General features: G+C 37.7%; 2 protein-coding genes across 10 annotated transcripts in view; both read left to right on the top strand.

Annotated features, from left to right (window-relative positions):
* Positions 1 to 12,419, top strand: part of LOC128523710 (centromere-associated protein E-like) — a 45,606-nt gene extending 33,187 nt beyond the window's left edge. For 7 of the 9 annotated variants that reach the window (XM_053495805.1, XM_053495796.1, XM_053495798.1 and 4 more), the window contains 7 exons: positions 713 to 784; positions 1,899 to 2,069; positions 4,000 to 4,092; positions 4,267 to 4,359; positions 4,519 to 4,611; positions 5,220 to 5,328; positions 8,012 to 12,419. In XM_053495805.1, coding sequence (XP_053351780.1) covers positions 713 to 784; positions 1,899 to 2,069; positions 4,000 to 4,092; positions 4,267 to 4,359; positions 4,519 to 4,611; positions 5,220 to 5,328; positions 8,012 to 11,586 — 4,206 coding nt within the window. In that variant the 3' untranslated portion in view covers positions 11,587 to 12,419. The remainder of the gene's footprint in view (positions 1 to 712; positions 785 to 1,898; positions 2,070 to 3,999; positions 4,093 to 4,266; positions 4,360 to 4,518; positions 4,612 to 5,219; positions 5,329 to 8,011) is intronic. The other 2 variants (XM_053495797.1, XM_053495800.1) reach the window with 2 other exon arrangements.
* Positions 12,420 to 12,755: 336 nt separating this feature from the next.
* On the top strand, positions 12,756 to 22,419 carry LOC128523712 (leucine-rich repeat flightless-interacting protein 2-like). Its single transcript, XM_053495806.1, has 5 exons — positions 12,756 to 13,224; positions 19,589 to 19,709; positions 19,985 to 20,064; positions 20,977 to 21,081; positions 21,185 to 22,419. The coding sequence occupies exons 1-5, from the start codon at positions 13,153 to 13,155 to the stop codon at positions 21,290 to 21,292; spliced, it is 486 nt and encodes a 161-aa protein (XP_053351781.1). The 5' UTR covers positions 12,756 to 13,152; the 3' UTR covers positions 21,293 to 22,419.
* Positions 22,420 to 22,452: the final 33 nt, after the last annotated feature.

Raw genomic sequence — 22,452 nt, forward strand, 5'->3', positions numbered from 1 at the left:
AACCTAATTAATTGCTATTCAGAAATGTTGAAATAATGTTTTTGTTACCTATAAAAGTGGACATAAATGTAAATGAGTTTCCTGGACAACTAATACGGTGTGCTAATGTATATGTGGAGTGCAGGTGTGTTGAAGTTTTATAACGCATTTGTTTTACGCTATGTATGTAGTGTGCTATGTGTGAAACCCCTCTCTGCATAACTGCTCTAATGTGGACTCGTCTGATTCCTAAAATTCAGTCCACTATACCCTACTCTAGCACTTTAATCAGCAAATGTTAACATGGGTTTCGTTCAACATACTTCCATTTTGAGGGCAATGTGATATTTGCCAAAACAAAATAAACAGAAAACAAGATATGAAGATTAGTGACTCACTTTTTACTGTAGGACAGATAATACGTATTGTATATGGAAAAAAATATTGTAGCTGTATACTCTGCACTTGATTATAAAAACTGCATTAAAACTAAGCTTTTGAAACACTTGAAAGGCAATCTGGAAAATCTTCAGTTTACAATTTAATGTATAGTTTACTCATTATTGTGTAAATTACTCTTACTTGTGTAATGTTTACCCTGTGGAATGTGTTTTTTTAGGTTTCAAGACATGACATTATTTGCAAATGTTTCTGTCTGCTGTGTGTCACATCACTGTTTTATGTTAAACTAATTTGCAGCTCGCTCACTCACTCTCTATTTCTGTTTATTTAGGAGATTCATGAACTTAAGGATCAGATTCATGATGTGGAGGCCAAGTACACACAGAGTCTCAAGGATCTCAAGGTACATTGCACAGTCAAGCGGCCAAAACACAGTACTGGTGCTGATTTTATTTATTTTTTTGTTACACATGTAATGCAGAAAATGTGTGTGGCCAAAGAAGCTGCTACTGAAGCTTATGAACATGAAAGTGACCACTCTTGCTTCCCTAAAAATTTCAAGTTGTTAACTTCAGCCGTTTTGGAGAGATGATTTTATGTGTCCCAAAAATGGCCATTAACATTAAAGTTTACTGTCTCGCTTCAAACCATCCAAACCCATTAATATTTCTTTGAGTATTGATACTAAAATTGGTATAAGCTTCTAGAAATATATGACCTATGAGCATTTCATGCAAAATAAAAGATTTTTTTCCAAAAAAATCTGTGGTGTCCATAACCATGTCAAATTCATGTTGCAACATCTTAACAATTTAGCATTTTAGAATAATACACTTTTTCAGATTTATGTCTTTTAATGTAAAATCTATAAATTGGCCAAGTTTCATCTAAATGACAGTTAAGATCACTGAAAGATTTAAATTTAAAAAAAGCTATGCACACTAAAACAGAAAAGGGCATGAAATTGTATTTAGCAAATGCGTTTCTTTTTATCTGATATACTGTAAAAATATAAATGTGCATGCATATTTACAAAAGCATAGATCGGGAAATAAGAAGCATTATGAAAAATTCTGTTATATGATCCTATCTGAAAATTTACTTTTTTACCATGGGTGAGATAATTTTTTAGCACTTATACCGTGTTTTGACAATTCAAAAACTAGAACATGTTGAACCTGCAATATTATATTGGGAAGCTATTTAAGTGGCAAACAAAGTAGCATCCATATACACATTCAATCATTTATCATTATTTAATTAAATAATAATCATTATTTTATTTTAACTCCAGTGATTTAGTAGACTTCTTAAATCACAACTTGTTATAGAGCTATGTATAGACCTAACAGTATAGGTGATAACTGCAGGTCATATTAATGTGATATTACACAGTGATGTTTAATGCTTTTCACACTGTTGATCTCTGCTCATGTTTTCATTGTGTCACTTTCTATTTCCATTTGAATGTGTGTGCTTGTGTCTAATCAGTGATCATGCTTTTATACAATTTTTAGGACTCTTTGGCAGAGATGGAGATGAAATATCGCAAGGCAATGGTGTCCAATGCTCAGTTGGACAACGAGAAATCTAATCTGATGTATGAGGTGGACACTTTAAAGGACTCGCTGATGGAGTTGGAGGAGCTCCTCGCTGAGACTCGGCGAGAGTGTGAGGAAAGATCTAAGGTATGGTTTTGCTCTTAATGTTTTAAGAGTTCATTAAATTAAGTGAGGTATAAATAGATCATCATAAAGTGAGGTTTAATGTCAATTAATTTAATACAGCCATATTGTTAAGTGACCTAACTTCTATTTCATTACACTCAAGAAAGATTCATGTAACATTAGTTCCTGTGTTTGGTTTAAACCGAGGATAAGTTTGCAAGATGCAATTAGCCAGCTCTCACTTCTCCTTCAGAATAATTGCTGTTATTGTGATATAACTCAGAGTAGCATGGGAAGTCCAGCTCTCTGTTGTTAGAATTTCTTTCCTCTTTAGAAAGGTCCAAGACTTAAACACAAATATTAATTGATTAATAAATTATTTTAATGAAATTGGACATTATGGCTCTAAAACTTAAAACAACTTTCCTAAGCCACTGCTTTTGGCTTAAGAAAATAGTTGTAGGTACAGAAGGACCTTTAAAAGGCAATGAAGCTGTCACTTGCTTAAGTTATTTCCTTAGCTTGCACTCTGATTTGTGGAATAGGGAGAGAAAATGATTTTAGCTTTGTTGTTTAATTTCATGGTAGTTTTTCAGTGGGTCAATCGCCATTTCTTTACAGTAGTGGTGGAGATAAAGGCTCATGCTGCTTGTTTAGCAGTTGTGTAGGGCATTGTTGCTTTTTACAACTTACAGATAGTTGTGGAATTGTCAGAAACTATTTTATTTTTATAATGATAATAATAATAATAATGATAACATTTCAACAAGGCTGACATTCTGCTACACAATGACTTTAATGCAGATTAAGCTTTTTTTTCTTGAAAAAAATGCTGCCTATTAGAAGAGCAGAGAGCATAGGAGACACTCATATCACCCTGGGATGCTGAGGGCAGTGAGGGATGTGTCAATGTGGCATCAGTACATAGACAGAGGCTACTCCCACTACTGTGGTGAATATCTCGCACCAGCTGTGCCTTTTTTCCCCCGACTCTACCCCATGTCCAGGTGCTTTTCTGTGACCCACAGCATTTAATACTGCATCGACTCTTCACACTAATGTAAAGTGAGGAGCATGCAGCAATTTAGAACAAGGACTGTGACGTGTACCTCCTTGCAGCCTTTGTCTCCTTGGTGGCAGGGTCAAGATATTCGGCTCCGTTGAGAGTGAGCTCGCGGCTGTTCTTATTGCAGCGATCACGGGCGCATTTCACTCGCCCCTTTGAAGTCCCTGGGGCTTGTTTCATTGCCCCGTGTCCATGACACTTGTCCGTCTTGTAGCGCACGTGCATCACACTCTTCGCCCTAAAAGTCCAGTAGCTCAACAGACCCCGAGCTACACTCCCGCTGTGTTTTATAGTGCTGGGAGAAGCCCGGGATCATTAATGGAGATAGCTCACTAGCCGTGCCTATTTCCACCAGGCCCCGTCCCTTATTTTTTCACACTTTGAACTTTGATATTCAGCATCACATATCACCCTGATTTGAGGTTTAAGGATTATACATCATAGTACACACAATAACTGCTGTTATTACAAATCTTTAACGTCTTCGTATCCACAACACATGAAAATACAACTACGCAGCAAGTGAGTAAGCAAAAGAAAGGTTACGTTTTTTTTTTTTTTCAGATTATGCAAAATACACCACCACTGCTACTGCAATAATTTCAAAGGCCAGACTTGGTGCTGCTTTCTGTAAATCTTTATATAAGGGGTCACTTTCTGTTTTCAAAAGCTTGAAAAATTTTGTTTTTTTCATTAAAAAAAAAAAACACCTAGTGACTGCCACAAGCAAATGATGTAAAACTGCCTGATATCATAGTGTATACAGGATTACAGCAGCCCGCTCCCCTGCTGCCTTTTTTCTGTAGAAATAAAAAGAAATAACAACAGCAACACTAGCCCTACCTTTTGTACACTCCTTTTAAAAGTTGTGCACCATCATTTCAGGAACTGGAGCGGGAGAAACATGCCCACAGTATCCTGCAATTTCAGTTCAGTGAGCAAAAAGAAACCCTGAAGCAAAGTGAAGAGCTACTGACTGTGAGTATTGTAATCATGATGGACTAAAATAGTTCTTCTAAGCTCATTTCCATTTAAAAACCTTTTTCTTATTTGAATTACTGCTTTTCACATTCTCACTTTCTTCTGTGCTCCTTCTTATGCTTCTTTCTTTCCTTACCCTCTGGGTTCCATACTGATTCACACTGCTGCCAGGAGATCCGTCATTTACACTTCAAACAAGAGGGCTTTGTTAGGGAGATTTCTGACCTTCAGGAAACTATTGAATGGAAGGATAAAAAAATTGGGGTATGCTACACGAAGCTGAACATCTATTGAGTGAAAAACAATTTGGCTCAGATTACATTATTGTCTGATCAGGCTGTAATCGAAAACACTAAGCCTGTGTTTGTTCGTGCATGTGTGCATACTATTTTATTATTGTTAAAACACTTGGGTTCTTCTTAGGCCTTAGAAAGACAGAAGGAGTTTTCTGATGCCATCCGAACTGAGCGGGATGAACTCAGGGATGAGGTGGTTCAACTCAAAGACATTTTAAAGGTAAATGTAAACTGGAGGCATGATGGCTTAGTGGTTAGCACTGTCACCTTGCACCTCCAGGTTCTGGTTTGATTCCTGCCTCAGAGTCTTTGTGCATGGAGTTTGCATGTTCTCCCCGTGCTTGGTGGGTTTCCTCTAGGTACTCTCCAACAGTTCAGATACATGCAGATTAGGTAATAGGTAATCCCAGGTTGCATGTAGTAAGTAAATGAGTGTCCAAATATTGACCAGAGATTGTATGATGGTGGTAAAAATGGGAATAAATACAATAGTCACTTTTGGTTTCCACAATTCATAGTGGTCTACAAAGGTTCCTTGATGGATGGATAGAAACACAAAAATGTGGTTTTTATTATATTTAATTTAAAAGTAGGTTTACATTGTACATTGAATTGCATTTCGTCCAGCATGTAATGTTATCATTTAAGGCAACATTGATGTTTCCTTCAACCAAGTCATCTTTCAGAAGAATGACTTCCACAGTTAGTGGGGCTAACCATCATACCCTAACGTGTCCCTCGTGTAATATAACATACCACTGTTATGAATATTAGGCTAAACACATGGACTAGAATAATCATTTCACCTTTTAAAAAAATTCTGTACAGAAACATGGCATTGTCCTTGGACCAGACTTGTGCCCCAATGGGGAAGTGGAAGAAAACCTGACCGGTGGTTCAGTCTGCAGTGCATTGCAACAGGGGAGCAGTGTCTTAGGTAAGCGTGTGTTTTCCATATAGAAGTAGAATTCTTTTTACTGCTGCCGTGTGGTAGCTTAAGCTAACAGGTGCTTTTGGAATCATGCAAATCTCAGTGCTTTGGCATGTTAACTGTGATGTCTGAGCATTAACTCTCACAGCTTTATATCCCTTTTGCTTTTGCTCTGGAATGCACTTCTATTTCTGTTCTTTGAGTGTCTCATTGTGTTTCATTGTGTGTATTTTTAAACAAGCTAAAGGAGCTAAAGGTTGCATCTAAAACTTTATTTGTTCCTCATGGTAGAAGCTGTTTTTATCTGGTCAGAATTTTTGAAGGTCTTACAGTACGTAAACATTAGCACTTGAGCACTTGAAACATGAGCTGAATAATTAGCCTCCGCCCCATATTGCTTTGGTGATTATTTTAAAAGTACAACCTAGGGTAACCTCCTGGTAGAAATCATCAATTTTTGGCCAACGATATGTGACAGTTAGAAATTTGGTAATGTGGCTACACCGTAATTCCGGCAATTCACTGTAATTTGTTATGGTAGGCTAGTGTTGAATGCTGAGTACAAAAAAGCTTGCCACTGTGCTGCTGTGATCTGCTATCTATGTGGCTTATTCTCTTCTGTAAGGATTCTGCAGGGTGTGGTTGCTTCGGTTCATGTATGATTAATGAATGTAGTACCGTGGACACCTGGATATATTTATACCGTCTGAATAAAGCTCCACTGTGGAAATCCCCATTCATCTATACTTTTCTGTTCTTTAAGCTACCCGCAATCCTGGGGCTCTTGTTAACTATAGACATCTGGCTCTCCCTCTCTCCCTACACCACTTACAGATATTCTGGTGTAAGAGCACCAGGTACGGTATCGTCGGTGATTTACTGCTGTATGGTTTTGGAGCTTCTCATTACATTCAAGTTGCCTTTAGTTATTAGTTGCCTTTATCAAACACATTGATACTATTAAGAGCTAAAGAGCGCAGTTAAATTCACATACTGTATCCTGTGAGTTTCCCTAAAGAAGCACTCTCATAAAGTTGCATCACAAAAAATACACAACAGAGTTCAGAGCTGTGCTTAATAGTAAAGACCATTTGCACACACATGGCTAAAACACAGCATTGGTGCCAATTTAATTTTTTATGTTTATTTTTTATGCATATAATACAGAAAATGTGTATGCCAATGAAGCTACTTCTAAAGTTTATAAACATGGAAGTAACCGATCTTGCTTCTATAAAGATTTGAAGTTGAAAACTTTAGCCAATTTGGAGAGATGATTTTATATGTTTTTATTTTTTTGCGTTATACTGTCTCATTTAAAGCAATAACCATTTAAAATGCAAATTATTCATACTTCTTTAAGTATATTGATATTAAAATTGGTGTAAGCTTCTTGGGACAGTGGTAGCTCAGAGGGCTAAGGCACTGAGTTACTGATCGGAAGATTGGTCGTTCGATCCCCATCTCCACTAGGTGCCACTGTTGGGCCCTTGAGCAAGGTCCTTAACCTTAACTGCTCCAGTGGTGCTGTATTATGGCCCTGCGCTCTGACCCCAGTTACACTGGGATATGCGAAGAAGGAATTTCCCTGTGCTGTAATGTATATGTGACAAATAAAGGCTTAAATTAACTTAAGAAGCATATGACCTGTAAAAAATTGTTGCTTAAATAAAGCATTCCGTGCGAAATAAAGGATCCCCCCCAAAAACAAAAAAATCTGTATTGTCCGAAACCATGTCAAATTTATGTTGCAATATCTTTTCAATTTAGCATTTAAGAATAAGAGACTTTTTCACCTTTATGTCTTTTCGTGTAAAAAGAAAGTTTTATCTGAATGACAATGAAGATCATTGAAAGATTTGAATTTTACGGACACTAAATAAAAGAAAATAATTTTATTTAGCAAATACATTTCTTTTTATATGATAAAAATATATATGTGCATGCCTATTTACAAAAAAAACAAAGCATGTATGATGGAGATAAGAAGCATTAAGTATTATGGAATATGGTGTTATATGATCCTATCTGAAAATTAACTTTTTCACCTAGGTGAGACACTTTTTAGCACCAATACCATGTTTTGGCTGACACAATGATGAGAACTCACAGGATTGGGACTAAACAGCTGTGTGTCCATAAGAAAACCACTTGTTAGTGAGACTCATCAAGAAAAAAAGGCTTCAGTTTGCTAGAGAGCATAAAGATTCGACTGGGCATATTCCAGGATGTAAATTGTGAAAAAGTGGTTCTGAGAGCACGGCTAGTCATGTTTGTGCTTTGGGCTGAGATGGATTCTTCATGTGTTCAAGCCTACAGCAAGGCAACAGCTCTTTGCTTGAGATAAAAACTGAATTAATTGTACTGTATCATTCTGATGATATCTAAAAATTTCTGCAGCTCTCTTAAAGATTTCTAATTTCTCTGGAGATGGGTTAATCTTGTCTTATGTTTTCCAAGCTTTTTTTGGCATATTAGATTTTTTGGTGCGGATTAGGCATTTAGGTGCAGCATGTTTCTCTTTTCAATATTCACATTTGGTCAGTAGCTATGCTTTGGGGCCTGATTCTCATTTCCTTCCTTGCTTCCTTCCTTCCCATTTATTTGTTTTACCTATTAAAATGTCAATATTAAACAGCAGACTTTTTTGTAATGTCCTCTACCACTGATTCCTTAATCAATCTCCCAGGCTCTCAGAAGATGCAGCTGTTTAGCGATGAAAATGTAGGGGGCTCCAGAAGTGTCCAGTTCCAAACCCCACAGGATTTTCACTACGGGATGCAAGAGAATCACCTGCCTTCATCTTCTTCTGGCAGTTTATCTCATCCTCCTTTAGAGGCACAATATAAGGAAGGCGGTCTTGAGAACTATTTAAATAACAGCATAGAGAAAAGTCATAATGTTGAAAAACTTCAAAATGTTTGTGAGGTTGAAGCAAAAGAACAAGTTCAGTTGGAAATTTTAAAAGGTAATGTAGAATTAGAACCTGTTCGGATAATTGAGGAAGGTATGACAGACCAGCAGGAGATTCCATTGCATGTTGATAGAAGTGAGACTATAAAAGAGGCAAATCCTGATTCCAAAGAAAAGGTCACATGTGAGATATCAGAAAAAGATCTCTCAGATGAAACTCAACATGAAGATTCTCAGATCAAAATCACTTCTCACAGTTTGCCATCAGCAAAAATAGATACATCATCACATTCCCAAAGTGCCAGTGGCTCAGGAAAAAAGAAGAAGAAGAAGAAGAAAAATAAACATAAACAAAAGCATAGTTGTGATGAAAAAGAGGTTCATTCAGAAATTGGGGGAGAAAATGAAAACCAGCTCACAGAGAGCCGTTCAGTTCAGACAGTTATGTACAACTCTGTACCATCAGAGGAAGCTCCAATAAATGGAAAAGTAACAGGTAAGATGAATCAGGATGAAGCAATTGATCTGATCCACAAAGAAGCAGAATCTCTAGAAGTACAATATCCTGCCTCCATCACACCTATGACCTCCAAAACAGAAATTAATATTGACATACCTACTTATGAAAATCCATTGAAAAGTACTGCTGGAGAGTTAAAAGCTTCTGAACAGGATGTCAAATACCAATCTCCAGGCAACAATGAGGACACTGAAGCAAAAGACGATGTTGCCATTTGCACTGTTCTTTCTGAATCTAACAACTCTTTTGAGGTAAAACCTGGGAAAGATATAACTGAAACTGAAATTACAGTTAAAATACCAGAAAATGAGCAAGAAACATCTGCAGACACACAGAAGTGTAAGACATTGGTTACAGCTTATAAATCTGAAGTAGAGCAAGAAACATCTGCAAAAACACAGCTGGGTGAGACATTGGTTACATCTAAAGGACCTGAAGAAGAGCAAAAAACACCCGGGGAAACACAGCTGGTTGAGACATTTGTGACAGCTAATAAACCTAAAGTAGAAAGGGAAACATCTGCAGACACACAGCTGGATGAGACATTAGTTACCGCTAAAGAACCCAAAGAAGAGCAAAAAACATCTGGAGAAACACAGCTGGATGAGACATTGGTTACAGCTAAAGAACCCAAAGAAGGGCAAGAACCATCTAGAGAAACACAGATGGGTGAGACATTGGTTACAGCTAAAGAACCCAAAGAAGAGCAAGAAACATCTGGAGAAACACAGCTGGATGAGACATTGGTTACCGGAGAAACGCAGCTGGGTGAGACATTGGTTACAGCTAAAGAATCCAAAGAAGAGCAAGAAACATCTGGAGAAACACAGCTGGATGTGACATTGGTTACAGCTAAAGAACCTGAAGAAGGGCAAGAAGCATCTGTAGAAACTCAGCTGTGTGAGACACTGGTTACAGCTAAAGAACCCGAAGAAGGGCAAGAAACATCTGGAGAAACACAGCAGGGTAAACAATTGGTTACAGCTACAGAATCCGAAGAAGAGCAAGAAACATCTGGAGAAACACAGCTGGATGTGACATTGGTTACAGCTAAAGAACCTGAAGAAGGGCAAGAAGCATCTGTAGAAACTCAGTTGGGTGAGACATTGGTTACAGCTAAAGAACCCGAAGAAGAGCAAGAAACATCTGGAGAAACACAGCTGGATGTGACATTGGTTACAGCTAAAGAACCTGAAGAAGGGCAAGAAGCATCTGTAGAAACTCAGCTGTGTGAGACACTGGTTACAGCTAAAGAACCCGAAGAAGGGCAAGAAACATCTGGAGAAACACAGCAGGGTAAACAATTGGTTACAGCTACAGAATCCGAAGAAGAGCAAGAAACATCTGGAGAAACGCAGCTGGGTAAGATATTGGTTACAGCTAAAGAACCCGGAAAAGAGCAAGAAACATCTGGGGAAACGCAGTTAAATGAGACATTGTTTACAGCTAAAGAACCCAAAGAAGGGCAAGAAACATCTGGAGAAACACAGATGGGTGAGACATTGGTTACAGCTAACGAACCTGAAGAAGAGCAAGAAACATCTGAAGAAACACAGCTGGGTGAGACATTGGTTACAGCTAACGAACCTGAAGAAGAGCAAGAAACATCTGAAGAAACACAGCTGGATGAGACATTGGTTACAGCTAAAGAACCTAAAGAAGGGCAAGAAACATCTAGAGAAACGCAGCTGGATGAGAGATTGGTTACAGCTAAAGAACCCGAAGAAGGGCAAGAAACATCTGGAGAAAAACAGCTGGATGAGACATTGGTTACAGCTAAAGAACCCAAAGAAGAGCAAGAAACATCTGTAGAAATACAGCTGGATGAGACTTTGGTTACAGCTAAAGAACCTAAAGAAGGGAAAGAAACATTTAAAGAAACGCAGCTGGGTGAGACATTGGTTACAGCTAAAGAACCCGAAAAAGGGCAAGAAACATCTGGAAAAACACAGCTGGATGAGAAATTGGTTACAGCTAAAGAACCCGAAGAAGGGCAAGAAACATCTGGAGAAACGCAGTTGGGTGAGACATTGGTTACAGCTAAAGAACCCAAAGAAGAGCAAGAAACATCTGGAGAAATACAGCTGGATGAGACTTTGGGTACATCTAAAGAACCCGAAGAAGGGCAAGACACATCTGGAGAAACGCAGCTGGGTGAGACATTGCTTACAACAAAAGAGCTCGAAAAAGGGAAAAAAACATCTACTGACAAAAAGTTCGATGAAGTACCAGAGAAGGAGCAAGAATCATGCTGGCTAGGACACATGGATCAGGAATTCAAAGTAGCAAAGGAAGATGAGGTGGACTGTGGAGAATCTGTGAAGTTTAATATGGTGTCAAAAGAAAATTTGCATGGAGAAACCGAGTGTCTGCAAGAAGATAAAAGTATTTTTTCTTGTACTAAGCAGAATTGTACAGTGAATGAAGGGCATGACCTCCCAGATACTAAAGATGGCCCTAAAAACCAAATGCCACAGACAGATGAAAAAAACAAAAAATGCCAGCAGAAGTTTGTTACAGAAAATGAGGAACAAGGATCTCAAGAGCATGAAGAAATTTTACATTTTGAACAAAAAATGTTTCCTGAGAAGGAAACAAGTCCAGTACATAATGTACAGGTTCTTGATAATGAACCTCCTGAGACAGGAGAGGTAGACCAGAAAGCAAATAGTATCATTCCACAAGAAGGTGGTCAGAATTTGGAAGAGCAGGAAGTCATGGAACTTAAAGAAGGTACATCAGAGAGAAACAAGGTGGATGCAAAGAATGGCTCCAAAAAGGAAAGCAAGAAAGGAAAAGGAAAGGGTAAAGAGGACTGCAAAATGTCCTAATAACAAATAGGATGTAACTATAAAAATTAACAGTGAGGTCCAGAGAATTAGTTTGAATGCGGAAAAATCAATATTGACACAATTATTATATATTATAGCATATTATATTTATTTAACTCCACCAAAAATGAGAAATTAATACACTGCAAAAACAGATCCTTAGCCACTATCTTGAATATAGTATATATGTACTGTATTTATATGTTCTTAAAATAAGATTACAACAAACCAAATAAAAAATCATTAAGCTTATATGAAATTGTATTAAAATTTAGTGAAATTAGGAAAATTTTTAGGAAATAATTTTTTAAAAGAAACAAAATTCTCTGCCCATAGAACATTTGGAAATAGAAAGTTTCGCTTACAATTTTAGTAACATTCGACAAGAAATAAGCTTAAAGATTTAATGTTTGGTTTGTTTTCAAAAATCATAATGATACTTGGTTAGATTTTTTTTTTTTTTTTGCAGTGTACTCTTTAAGAAAGAAACTCTGCATTTGCGCATTTAAATAAAATGTGTTTAAATATACAGCTATCAGCAATGTTTAAATGTTTTGTTGTGTGATCTGTTTGTCGGTCCTTTTAGCATCGTGTGAGCACATTTAAGACATTTTGAGCCTAATGCATATGGCTTATTTATTGTCCAAGTATTCTTACTCTGGTAGTTAACATGCTGCTTTATCTTCAGAAATATGGGATGCAGCATCTTGCTACATTTTTGCACACGATATAATAAATTTAGTTTTTTTGTTGGTTTGCCATCAGGGACTTTTGTTTTTTTCACATTATACTAAGTGTATGTGGCATATTAAAAAAAAAAAAAAAAAAAAAAACGCACACAAAAAATGGTTTCTTATAAATGTCACTTATCGAAGTAAGGTTTTACAGCTGTTCATTATTCCATTCACTCATATCACCTTTTAGTCTGATGCATTCTGTAAGCAGTGTCAACAGTCCTGGGAAATGGCATTGTTATGATGGAAAACCTTGAAAATAAAGTATTAAAAATGTAAAGTAGACTCATATATGACTTTGTGTGTATTATAGAATGTTTACACCATTTTAAATAAATGTTTACAAATCTGAGACAATTTAGTAAATAGAACTCTGCTGCATGAAGCGGTATTTGTTGTTCCATGTTCCCTCCTGGAGTTTCTGCATGTTATCCATCCTCACCCTCCACGTCCCTTATAGATCTCATTTGCATGCACTGAATCCTTCCCATAAGCCTGTTTTATCCAGCTCCTGTAAGTCTGATTTCTTTTTTTTAACCACAGAACAGCAGTTTGTATTGAATAGATTATGGATATTACAGGTATGTCCAGAAATGTCTTCACTGATCCTGACCAAAGCACATGAGTGTTTCTATATATAAAAGCACACAGTTCTGTTTACTGGATTTAAAGTAAATAATATGAGACAGTGTTTTTTAAACAGGAACACAATTTTAGTGCAGCAGGGACATTTCTAGACATATCCGTAATATATTGCAAAATATTAATATTTTATAAACTTATAAGTAAACATTGAGTATACCCTTAATGTTATTATGAACTGTGTAAACGCATGAACTTTGTCTTCTTTGCAGAAATCCGTCTACGAAAACTGGTGGATGAACGTGAGCATTTAATAGAACAGGTAAGAGCTACACATTAGGGTGATGCTCACTTTAACTGTACATTAATTCAGAATGTGGGTTACTTAAATTCAGTGCTAAAAGAACTACATTTACAGTGAAACCTCGGATTACGAGTAACGCAGTTTACAAGTGTTCCGCAAGACGAGCAACGATTTTTAATAATTTTTTACTTGAAAAACAAGCATTGTCTTAGTTTACAAGCACCGAGTATCATGTTTCACGCATGCGCTTCTTGTTTTGACACCGAGCGGCACGTCATCACAAGTGAGCCAACGGTTTTTCTCTCTCTTGCAGCGGAATTGTAGGTTATCAACTCTCCTGCTGTGTGGCACACACACACATTAACGGAAGACCATTTTTAAAACCGTTTAAAAATAAGCAAGAAACATACTAACATGATCACTACTGTAAAGTAAAACAACAACAAAAAAAACAGCTTCTCACCTTTATAAACAGTCGCGACAGAGAAGAGTTTGTGTGTTTGTTTGGCAACCTGAGAGAAGGGGAGCTGTAAAGCCGAGACCTATCGTCTCCCCTGCTGGGTCTTTGTGCTTGAAGTGTTTTTGAGTGTGAGTCTGCGTGTGTGTGTTTGTGTCTGTGTAAGGCAGAGAGTTTGTGTGTTTGTTTGGCAACCTGAGAGAAGGGGGCTGTAAACGCGAGTGAGCCCCCCTTTAGCCCCCCTTCCCTCAGGTTGCCAAACAAACACACACACTCTTCTCTCTCGATTGTTTTTAAAGGTGAGGAGCTGTTTAATTAGTTTTTTGTTGTTGTTGTTTTACTTTATAGTAGTGATCCTGTTAGTATGCGCTCACGCAAGTGTGACTAGGTATGTTCCTTGCTAATTTTTAAACGTTTTTTAAAACGGTCTATCCGTTAATGTGTGTGTGTGTGTGTTTGTGTGTGCGTGCACATTTTACACACACACCCTGCGTGCACAAACGAAAACACTCATCTGTCGGGATTTATTTTTACATTTTTTTAAGGTAAAGTACAGGTTAATTTGTTTTATTTTTACTTTATATTTTGTATTAATTATATTTATTTTTTTGGGCTGTAGAATTAATAATTTAAGTTTCCATTATTTCCTATGGGAAAATTTAATTTGGTTTACGAGTGTTTTGGAATACGAGCCCGCTTCCGAAACAAATTATGCTCGTAATCCGAGGTTCCACTGTATATGTATTTCACAATATCTTGACAGCTCATACTGGTTGACTGTCAGAAAGCCAGAGGTTTTGATATAATTCCTCTTGCCCAGGATATGATGTGACATCCTGAAAGTAATTAATTAAATTGGCAGTCAGAGGGTACAGGAAAACAGTAGCTATGATTTATATGTTAACGTATGATGAATAGTGTAAATACATTGTACATTTAAAGATTTGTTTTGCTGTTTTGACTTGCTGATATGTGGAGTTGTGATGTTTAGTTTTGAGCCAATGATTAGCTATATACCCATCAGTGTTTTATTTAAACTCTCTTTAAAACTGATTTGGACCCAGACCCCAGACTGTGTAACAGAGGAACAGCCAGAGTTAAATTGTAATACAGGTACATCAGGGGAGTGACTGCAATGTATATTTTAAATAATTGCGTACTTATTATGCTGTACTAGTGCAACCTTCTTACCCTGATGGACCCATTGCTCTAGAATAGAGAACTGTACATTAATCTTTTTCCCTATGACAGTTCCTGCATTAAGTTTGAAGCCCTGTCCTTCCAGGTTTTAATAATGATAAAGTAAAACAGTTCTTCTTTTCAGCAATCTCCTTTGTCTAGTTTCATCTTTTAGTTAAGCTTGATGCAAGCCAATAATCTTAACCTTCTGAAGCCGTTACTTAATTTTCTGCAGTCACAAGATCCATCTTCTGATTGAGAGGATGAATAATGAGAAGCTACAGTGGTTAATCAATCGGACTGTAGGTCCTACCGTCGCCGCGCTCGGCGGTACCGTTTGGCTTTGTGCGTTTGCTGGCTTTTACCGTTGAGTGGCGCTATATAACTACAGACTGACGCCTCATGCCTTAGTTCATTCTCTGCTGGATTAATGAGACACGGAGTTTTAGAACTGCACGTAGTAGCGGATAAAATCAAGTAAAACATTGTAGTTAAACAAATTTATAATCACAGAACTAAAATGACGATACAAATGTAGAATTTAAATTAAATTAAATCTTATTAGGATCAAATTTAAACAAAATAAATGTTAACACAGTGAGCCTTTAAATTTTATCACGTGTAATTAGAAAAGACGCGTGTAGGGTTTTGTGTCGTCTTATATCTTGTGTTCTTTAAATTTATAGTAGATTTATTAACTAAAATAAATGACCATAAAAATTATAACATTGTCAGGACGTTCTACTGCGTCAGCTGATGTTGGTCATTCAGCCCCGCTTGTGTTTGTGCGTTATTATAAGAATGAAATGCAGTAGACTGTTATGATCTGTAACGGATTCGACCCATGTTGCACGGGCGGCACCATAAAGCACGGACACGAGGAGAGGTCTTACGGGAAAAGGGTAATTTATTTAGGCAAAATGGGGAAGGAAAGTGTTGAAGGAGGGAGAATAGAAAGAATGGGATAAAGGTTGTGCATGTGCAGTTCCGGGGGCTGTGCCACACTGGCATGCGGGCACACAGCTGACGATAAGTGTTGGTGCGAGTGGCAGAACTGAGCACGCGGAGGCAGCGCTCCTGCACGCTCCCTCGTGACGGCGCTTCTCCCGCTGTCGATGGCCGGCGCGAGTTCTCGCTGACGCAAAAACCTAACCACACTTTTCCTCTTCGGCAGCGGGGCTGCGAGGGCGGGCACGGTGCGGGAGTGAAGGTGCCGCGGGAGCTCGCGCAGCTCTTTCTCGCGCTGTCCTCAGCGCGGAGATCAAAGGGCGGAATTCTAGTGTCCTTGTTTAAAGCCCCTCGGGCGCGTCACATCTCCCCACTGACATGCTTTTTTTTATATTCTCCATTACATCACGTACTTCCCAGACCTCAGACAAACCTCCGCGCCTTGCTTTTATAATGCGGAGCAAGCCCGAGATCATATTAACGTTAATTATCGCCAGCCGGCAAAAATAGGCGGCTCCCGTCCCTTTGCTGCCTATTCAGGGAGCCTACGGAGTGAGGGAGTAGTTAAAGTAGATTTGGGCGTACACCCATCGCACGCGCAAGCCGTGGCAGATCATCATAATTGTCCTAAACTTGTATTTCATAAGGTTTTCCGAGCGGTGGTACAGCGCAACGGGGGTCATTATTTACTATTAAACATTAAACGAATTTACAAAACTTAATGCGTGCGATTAAGCGCTGATTCTACGTAGGAAAGTAAAGAAGAGGATCCTGATGCTCAACATTCCGGAGACCAAACCCCATTTAAATTAAATTAACAAATATTGCATGTAAATAACAATAGCCCACGTTTAAAACAGCATTTTATTTAGATTATAAAAAAATAATCCTGCATCTGTTTTAGGTGTTCCAGCTGCCACTGTTCTAGAATTTAAATTAAATCAAATCTTATTAGGATCAAATTTAAGCACAATAAATGTTAACACAGTGAGCCTTTTGATTCTATCACTTGTAATTAGAAAAAAAGCGTGTATGGATTTGTGTCATCTTATTTCTTGTGTTCTTTAAATTTATAGTAGATTTATTAACTGAAATAAATTACCATAAAATTAAAACAGTGTTAGGACGTTCTACTGCGTCAGCTGATGTCGGTCTTTCAGCCCCGCTTGTGTTTTTGCGTTATTATAAGAATGAAATGCAGTAGACTGTTATGATTTGTAACGGGTTCGACCCATGTTACTCAAACAACTCAGTTCAGGTGTAAGTAAATGTCTGTGCTTTTTGGGGGAGGGACGTGCTAATGATTTGGTCGGCTCTGTGTGTGTGTGAGAGAGAGGGGGGTGTCGCGGTGGTTGATTATTCAGTGAAACAAAGGCTCAGCTGAAAAATGTTAGGCACATCAGTCACTTAACCCCCAATAAAAGGTATTTGAGTGTTATGATAGTTGTAATATAACAGATGCGCACTGAATACTAAACCAGGCACGGAGATTAATGAACCAAGATAGCCCCCATACCCGTTTAAAAAATAAATAAATAAATAAATACCAAATAATATTATTGTGTATAGACTGATTAAAAACAATGCAATTTATGCTATCATAAGGAAAATAACAAGTTCTTCCATTTCAATGATTAAAAAAGGTAACAATGTCAACTTTAGAATCTAGAATCCAGGAGATTAAAATTACACAAATTGAAATCACTGAAAGTCTCCAGAAGAGCCTCAGATTCAAGTGGTTTTTAAAGTGTGGAGAGGTCCATTACAGTTTCTCTGAATGTATAGGTGAGAACAGCTGATTCACACCTGGGGAGGGTAAATCATTTGTATTTGAATGTTGTCTGGCATTGTAAAGCACTATAGTGACACTAAAAGAACAACCCAGGATTAATAGGAATTCTTATACTGCATAAACATTATTTAGCACAAAAAAAATTCCTCGCGCTCGGGAAAACTATGCGTGCGGTTGAGCGCTGGTTAGACTATAGGAAATTAAATCGGAGGGTTTTTATTTAGACTATAAAAAAAAATAACCTGCGTCTATTTTTAGGCGTGCCAGCTGCCACTTTTTAGTTAGAAGTTTTCAATACAAAGCTTATAATGCCCACATGACATGACGGAATAAGGCACGGCTGGTGATGATTGGGGTTTGTTGGGTTACAGTGGATTTTACTACGCGGTGTGAGTGCAATGGCCATCCGTCTGCTCGCGCTGACTCTGCTCTCCGCGGATGGCCCCCTCCCACCTCTCGCTCCTTTGAAGTCCCCGGGCGCGTTCCATTTGCCCTGCTTGCATGCCGCACTTCTGCGTTGTTGCACGCGCGCTGCATACACAGCGCGTAGTAAAATCCACTGTAGCCCAACAAACCCCGAGTATTTTATAGCGCGGAGTGCAAGCCCGGGCAACCATAGTAACGATAGCTCACCAGTCATGTGTAATTCTGCGGTCCCGCTGCTTCGCATGTCTGAAGGGGAGGCCGCCTAACTAGTGAGCGAGGAGCGATATTGATTTGGGCGCACGCCGTGACAGGCTGAAAAAATTGCTGTCAGATTAATGTGCAAAAACTATATAATAAAACTATATAAGACTACATGCCTTTATAAGACTTAACTTTTATTTAAGCGCACTCACAATAACGAAAAAACGTTGTGATTTTGTAAGTGTTGTGATTTTGTAAGTGTTGTAAGCTGTGCTGCTCTGTATTGTTTTTGGTGAACTTGAGCGCGTCAGAAAATGAACGCAAACGTTTTTTTTAAAGTCTGCTTGCTGTTTTCCCGACGCGTTCATAATCATTAGTCTACTTCTGCCGGTGCGCTCTGGAAAACTTAATGCATGCGGCTGAGCGCTGATTAAAACTATGGAGTAAATTAATGAGGGGAATCACGATTCTGAAGTCCTGAGCCCAAACTTCATTTAAATTAAATCAACAAATACTATAAGTAAAAAAAAAAACAATAGCCCACGTTTAGAAACCGTTTATAAATTATTTCCGACATGAGTTGGCCCGGTGTTATGCGCAGAGCGCCGGGAGATTTCCTGAAGCTCAGAAATCACTGGGCATTTTTTCTAAATAGCCGCTATCTTTAACAACTGATGGAGGTTTTGAGCTGTATACACACGCATTCCTGCCTAAACAACTCTTAAAACTACACCTGTGACACAATAACAGTAATATTTCAAACATTCTGCAGGCTGATATTTGGAGAAAGGAAAGAATAATGAATAAACCAGTTGTTGGGTCAAAATAACCCAATCAGGTGTTAATTTGTAAACTACATCTCATATGAGCCAACATGAGCAACCCAACAATGTGTTTAAAGTACCTGAAATAATCCAGAACTTAAATAACAATAAACAGATACAGAGATACACTGTATAACGGTCACTGTTGTATTTACGGCAACGAGCGAAAATGTCACTTTGCGCCACCTGGCGGCCATTTTACGAATGACTTTGAAATGCAACTGATTTATTTTGGCCGCTGACGTTTTCACGCGGCGGTGAGCGCGACGGTAATAACCATTCCAATTGATCAACTACTGTAGGTTAGGATCAGTCAGTTAGGATTGAAACAGATGTTGGCAGCTGAAACGTATTAATCACTTTAGAAACAGCTAATCATTTAATCAAAGGCTTTTTTTGTTTGAATTAAAGTTTATTTGAATCCAAACTGTTTATTTTTTTAATGGCCAGGCAATATTCCATAGAAGGGTGTATTATGAGGTTAAAATCAACATTTGACATTTTGGTTTCTGTCAGAAGTGGGTTGTAAATTTTTTCTACACTGTTTATATTCAGGTGAAGACTCTGAAAGGACAACTAGAGCAAAAGAAAATGAGACCTAAAAGAGATGAGAGCTGCAGTCCAGAGGGAGAGGTCCTTGAGAACAGCACTGACGCAGATGTCATGGACATGCAGAGTATGAGACATACACGCACAAACACTGTTGTTATTGTTCTTGTGGGTAAAGATGGTAGCATTGGAAGCATAACCAAAAATGGATATGTATATGATTTAAAAGTGACATGGTTATGTTTTTAGGCTTTATTTGTTATATGCAATATACATGATGGTATTGTAAAAAAGCTTAGTCAATTAAATTTTATTAAATAAATGCTCTGCTTATTAAAAAAAAAAATTTATTAATAAAATATGGATTTCTATATTTGAAAATGTTTATTGATGCGTTTATAGGAGATGCTAACAGACAAGTCACTGATCTCAAATTCAAGCTGGTCAAATCAGAGCAGGAAATTACAGCTTTGGAACAAAATGTGAGTGATCTGTAATAATTTTTTATAGTTTGTCCCTTTTTAATAAATGGTAGAAGTGGGCAGAGCCCAGGTTGGGGAAATGGTTCTAAGCAGGCATTTTGTGTAGAGTGAGTTTGGTGTGGTTAAATGTGTAACAAGTTTGGGCCTGTGGATTAACAGCCAATCTTTTTGTAAAAATTGTAAATAGTATTGATTTATTTTTGTATTTTTGGACCTTTTCTTCTCTTTTGAGTTTTATCTTGGTATATTTGTATTACTGTATGTATACATTTGGGAAGCCACATGTTTGCAACTTGGGGAGAAAAACCAAACGACCTTGAATTGTAAGTTTTTGCCTCTGTTGCCGTTTTACACCACTGACCGCTGGTACATCCTAACATTATGAATCAACAGTTTTCTCATGGGGACAGTTGCATCTTATACCTGGTCATAACCAACTTGTACATTTGTATGCAAGTTATAACTTTATGGGTTAAAGTGTCAAACCATGGTTTAAATATGTGCCGGTATGCTTAGCCATAATGCACATTATAAAAGTTACTTATCTATAGTCCGCATTAGCTAGTTTATCAACACTGCTCTTCCAGGTCTTCCATATTTGGCCTTTCATATTGGATATTATTTGTGATTCTCTTCAAACACATCAAAGTGCATGACAGTAAAGAGCTCTACAGTCTTTTATTTTTAATTCCTGGAAATGTGCTACTATGTTTAAGTCATTAGTGTTTTTATCGCACACTAGACAAATATAGACATATAGACACAGGCATTTTAGTAACAAACACAAGTTGGTTGGTATGACAGTTCATTATTTTATAAACTTTTATAAGTTTACATAAACTCTGCCTTCTATGTTTTATTGAACTGAAATAGACCTTAAGCAGTTTAATTCTCCTCCATATCCTATGGCAGGTCACAAGACTTGAAGGTCAAGTGACTCGGTATAAATCAGCAGCAGAGAATGCAGAGAAAGTGGAAGATGAACTAAAAGCTGACAAACGCAAATTGCAGAGAGAGGTTGGTTTACCTATCTATCTACATATCATATCTATGATATCTATGGTCATGTGCATAATAGTTTTAAATGTGTTATGTATAAATGGCTTTTTTTTTGTGGCAGCTCCGATCTGCATTAGACAAAATTGAAGAGTTGGAGGCAAGTAACAGCCACCTGAACAAACGACTGGAAAAGATGAAGACCTATCGAGGCATGACAGCCTCACCCTAGTCTAGTCGCCTCTATGTAGACCCACTCACAGCTGAACCTCCACTGTGCATTTCACTGGCTGCTCTAAAGCATGTTGTCACTTCTGTGTACAGCTTCCTGTGATTTTGAGGGTTAAATATACCAAAAATGCACCGATACACTACAAGATTAAATTGTTTCTTATTTATTTTTATTTAATGGTTGTTCTCTAGGGGTGAAAAAAGGACACCTTAGTGAAGCTTTTAATACTTGGAAATCAAAGGGTTGCAAAGCTTTTCTGCAACTGCTCTAAAACTTGGTGCTAGTGGTAAAAGACATGGCTTTGGAAGAACTGTGACTGACATTGTATTTTGTATAGTACAGATGGTGACAAATTAAAAACCAGCAGAAGGTGTTGAGCAATCACAAGCTACAGTACCACAATAGCTTCAGTCCTATAAATTCAAGGCATAAATTCTTATGTGAGAAATAAGTTGCATTGTTTCTAAAGATATTCCATTGGATAATTTAAAATTGTTGAATGATGGTTGAGAGTCCTGTCTAACATTCTAGGATCTCAAATAGGTGGATTGGGATTTATTTTCATGTTTGAGGGTAGGAGAAAGGTGATCATTCAGACAAGTGGATCTAAACTCTGCCAGCCAAACACACACGCACTGGACAAAGACACTGCTTTATTTTCCTGTCTTCAAGTCGATTATATGTGTCTGTTTTCAAACTGCATCTAAGGTTAAAACCTGTGGGCACCTTTTAATATGTACTTGTATTGTTCTTGAGTTGCTGATAAATGTTGTATCTGATCCAGTTCCAATGAAGGGATCCTAGAAAAATATGCACCATGTAGTGACATTCAATGCTGCCATATCCTTGGTAAGATATTTTGTTCTTGGATGAAGATTTGATCACCTTGGTTGTCCCAAGTACACAAAAACTCAACATTAACAATTAAGAAAAAATTAGTATTAAGCTCAGAATCCTTGCTTGGATGTTTTCAGATAATGGAGGGAGCTAATACTTGAAAGAGGCTGTAAAGTAGTTATGGTGCGCTTTTGGCTTTTTTTTTTTTTTTTTTTTTAAACAAAGCTTAAAACCTTTGTAATGCAAATTCTACTGTATACTGTGCAATAAAATGTTCAACGAACAGTCAAGATTATTTTTTCCACATTATTCTTGCATATTTT

This window comes from Clarias gariepinus, chromosome 5, assembly GCF_024256425.1.
Source record: "Clarias gariepinus isolate MV-2021 ecotype Netherlands chromosome 5, CGAR_prim_01v2, whole genome shotgun sequence".
In the NCBI taxonomy this organism is placed as follows: Eukaryota; Metazoa; Chordata; class Actinopteri; order Siluriformes; family Clariidae; genus Clarias; species Clarias gariepinus.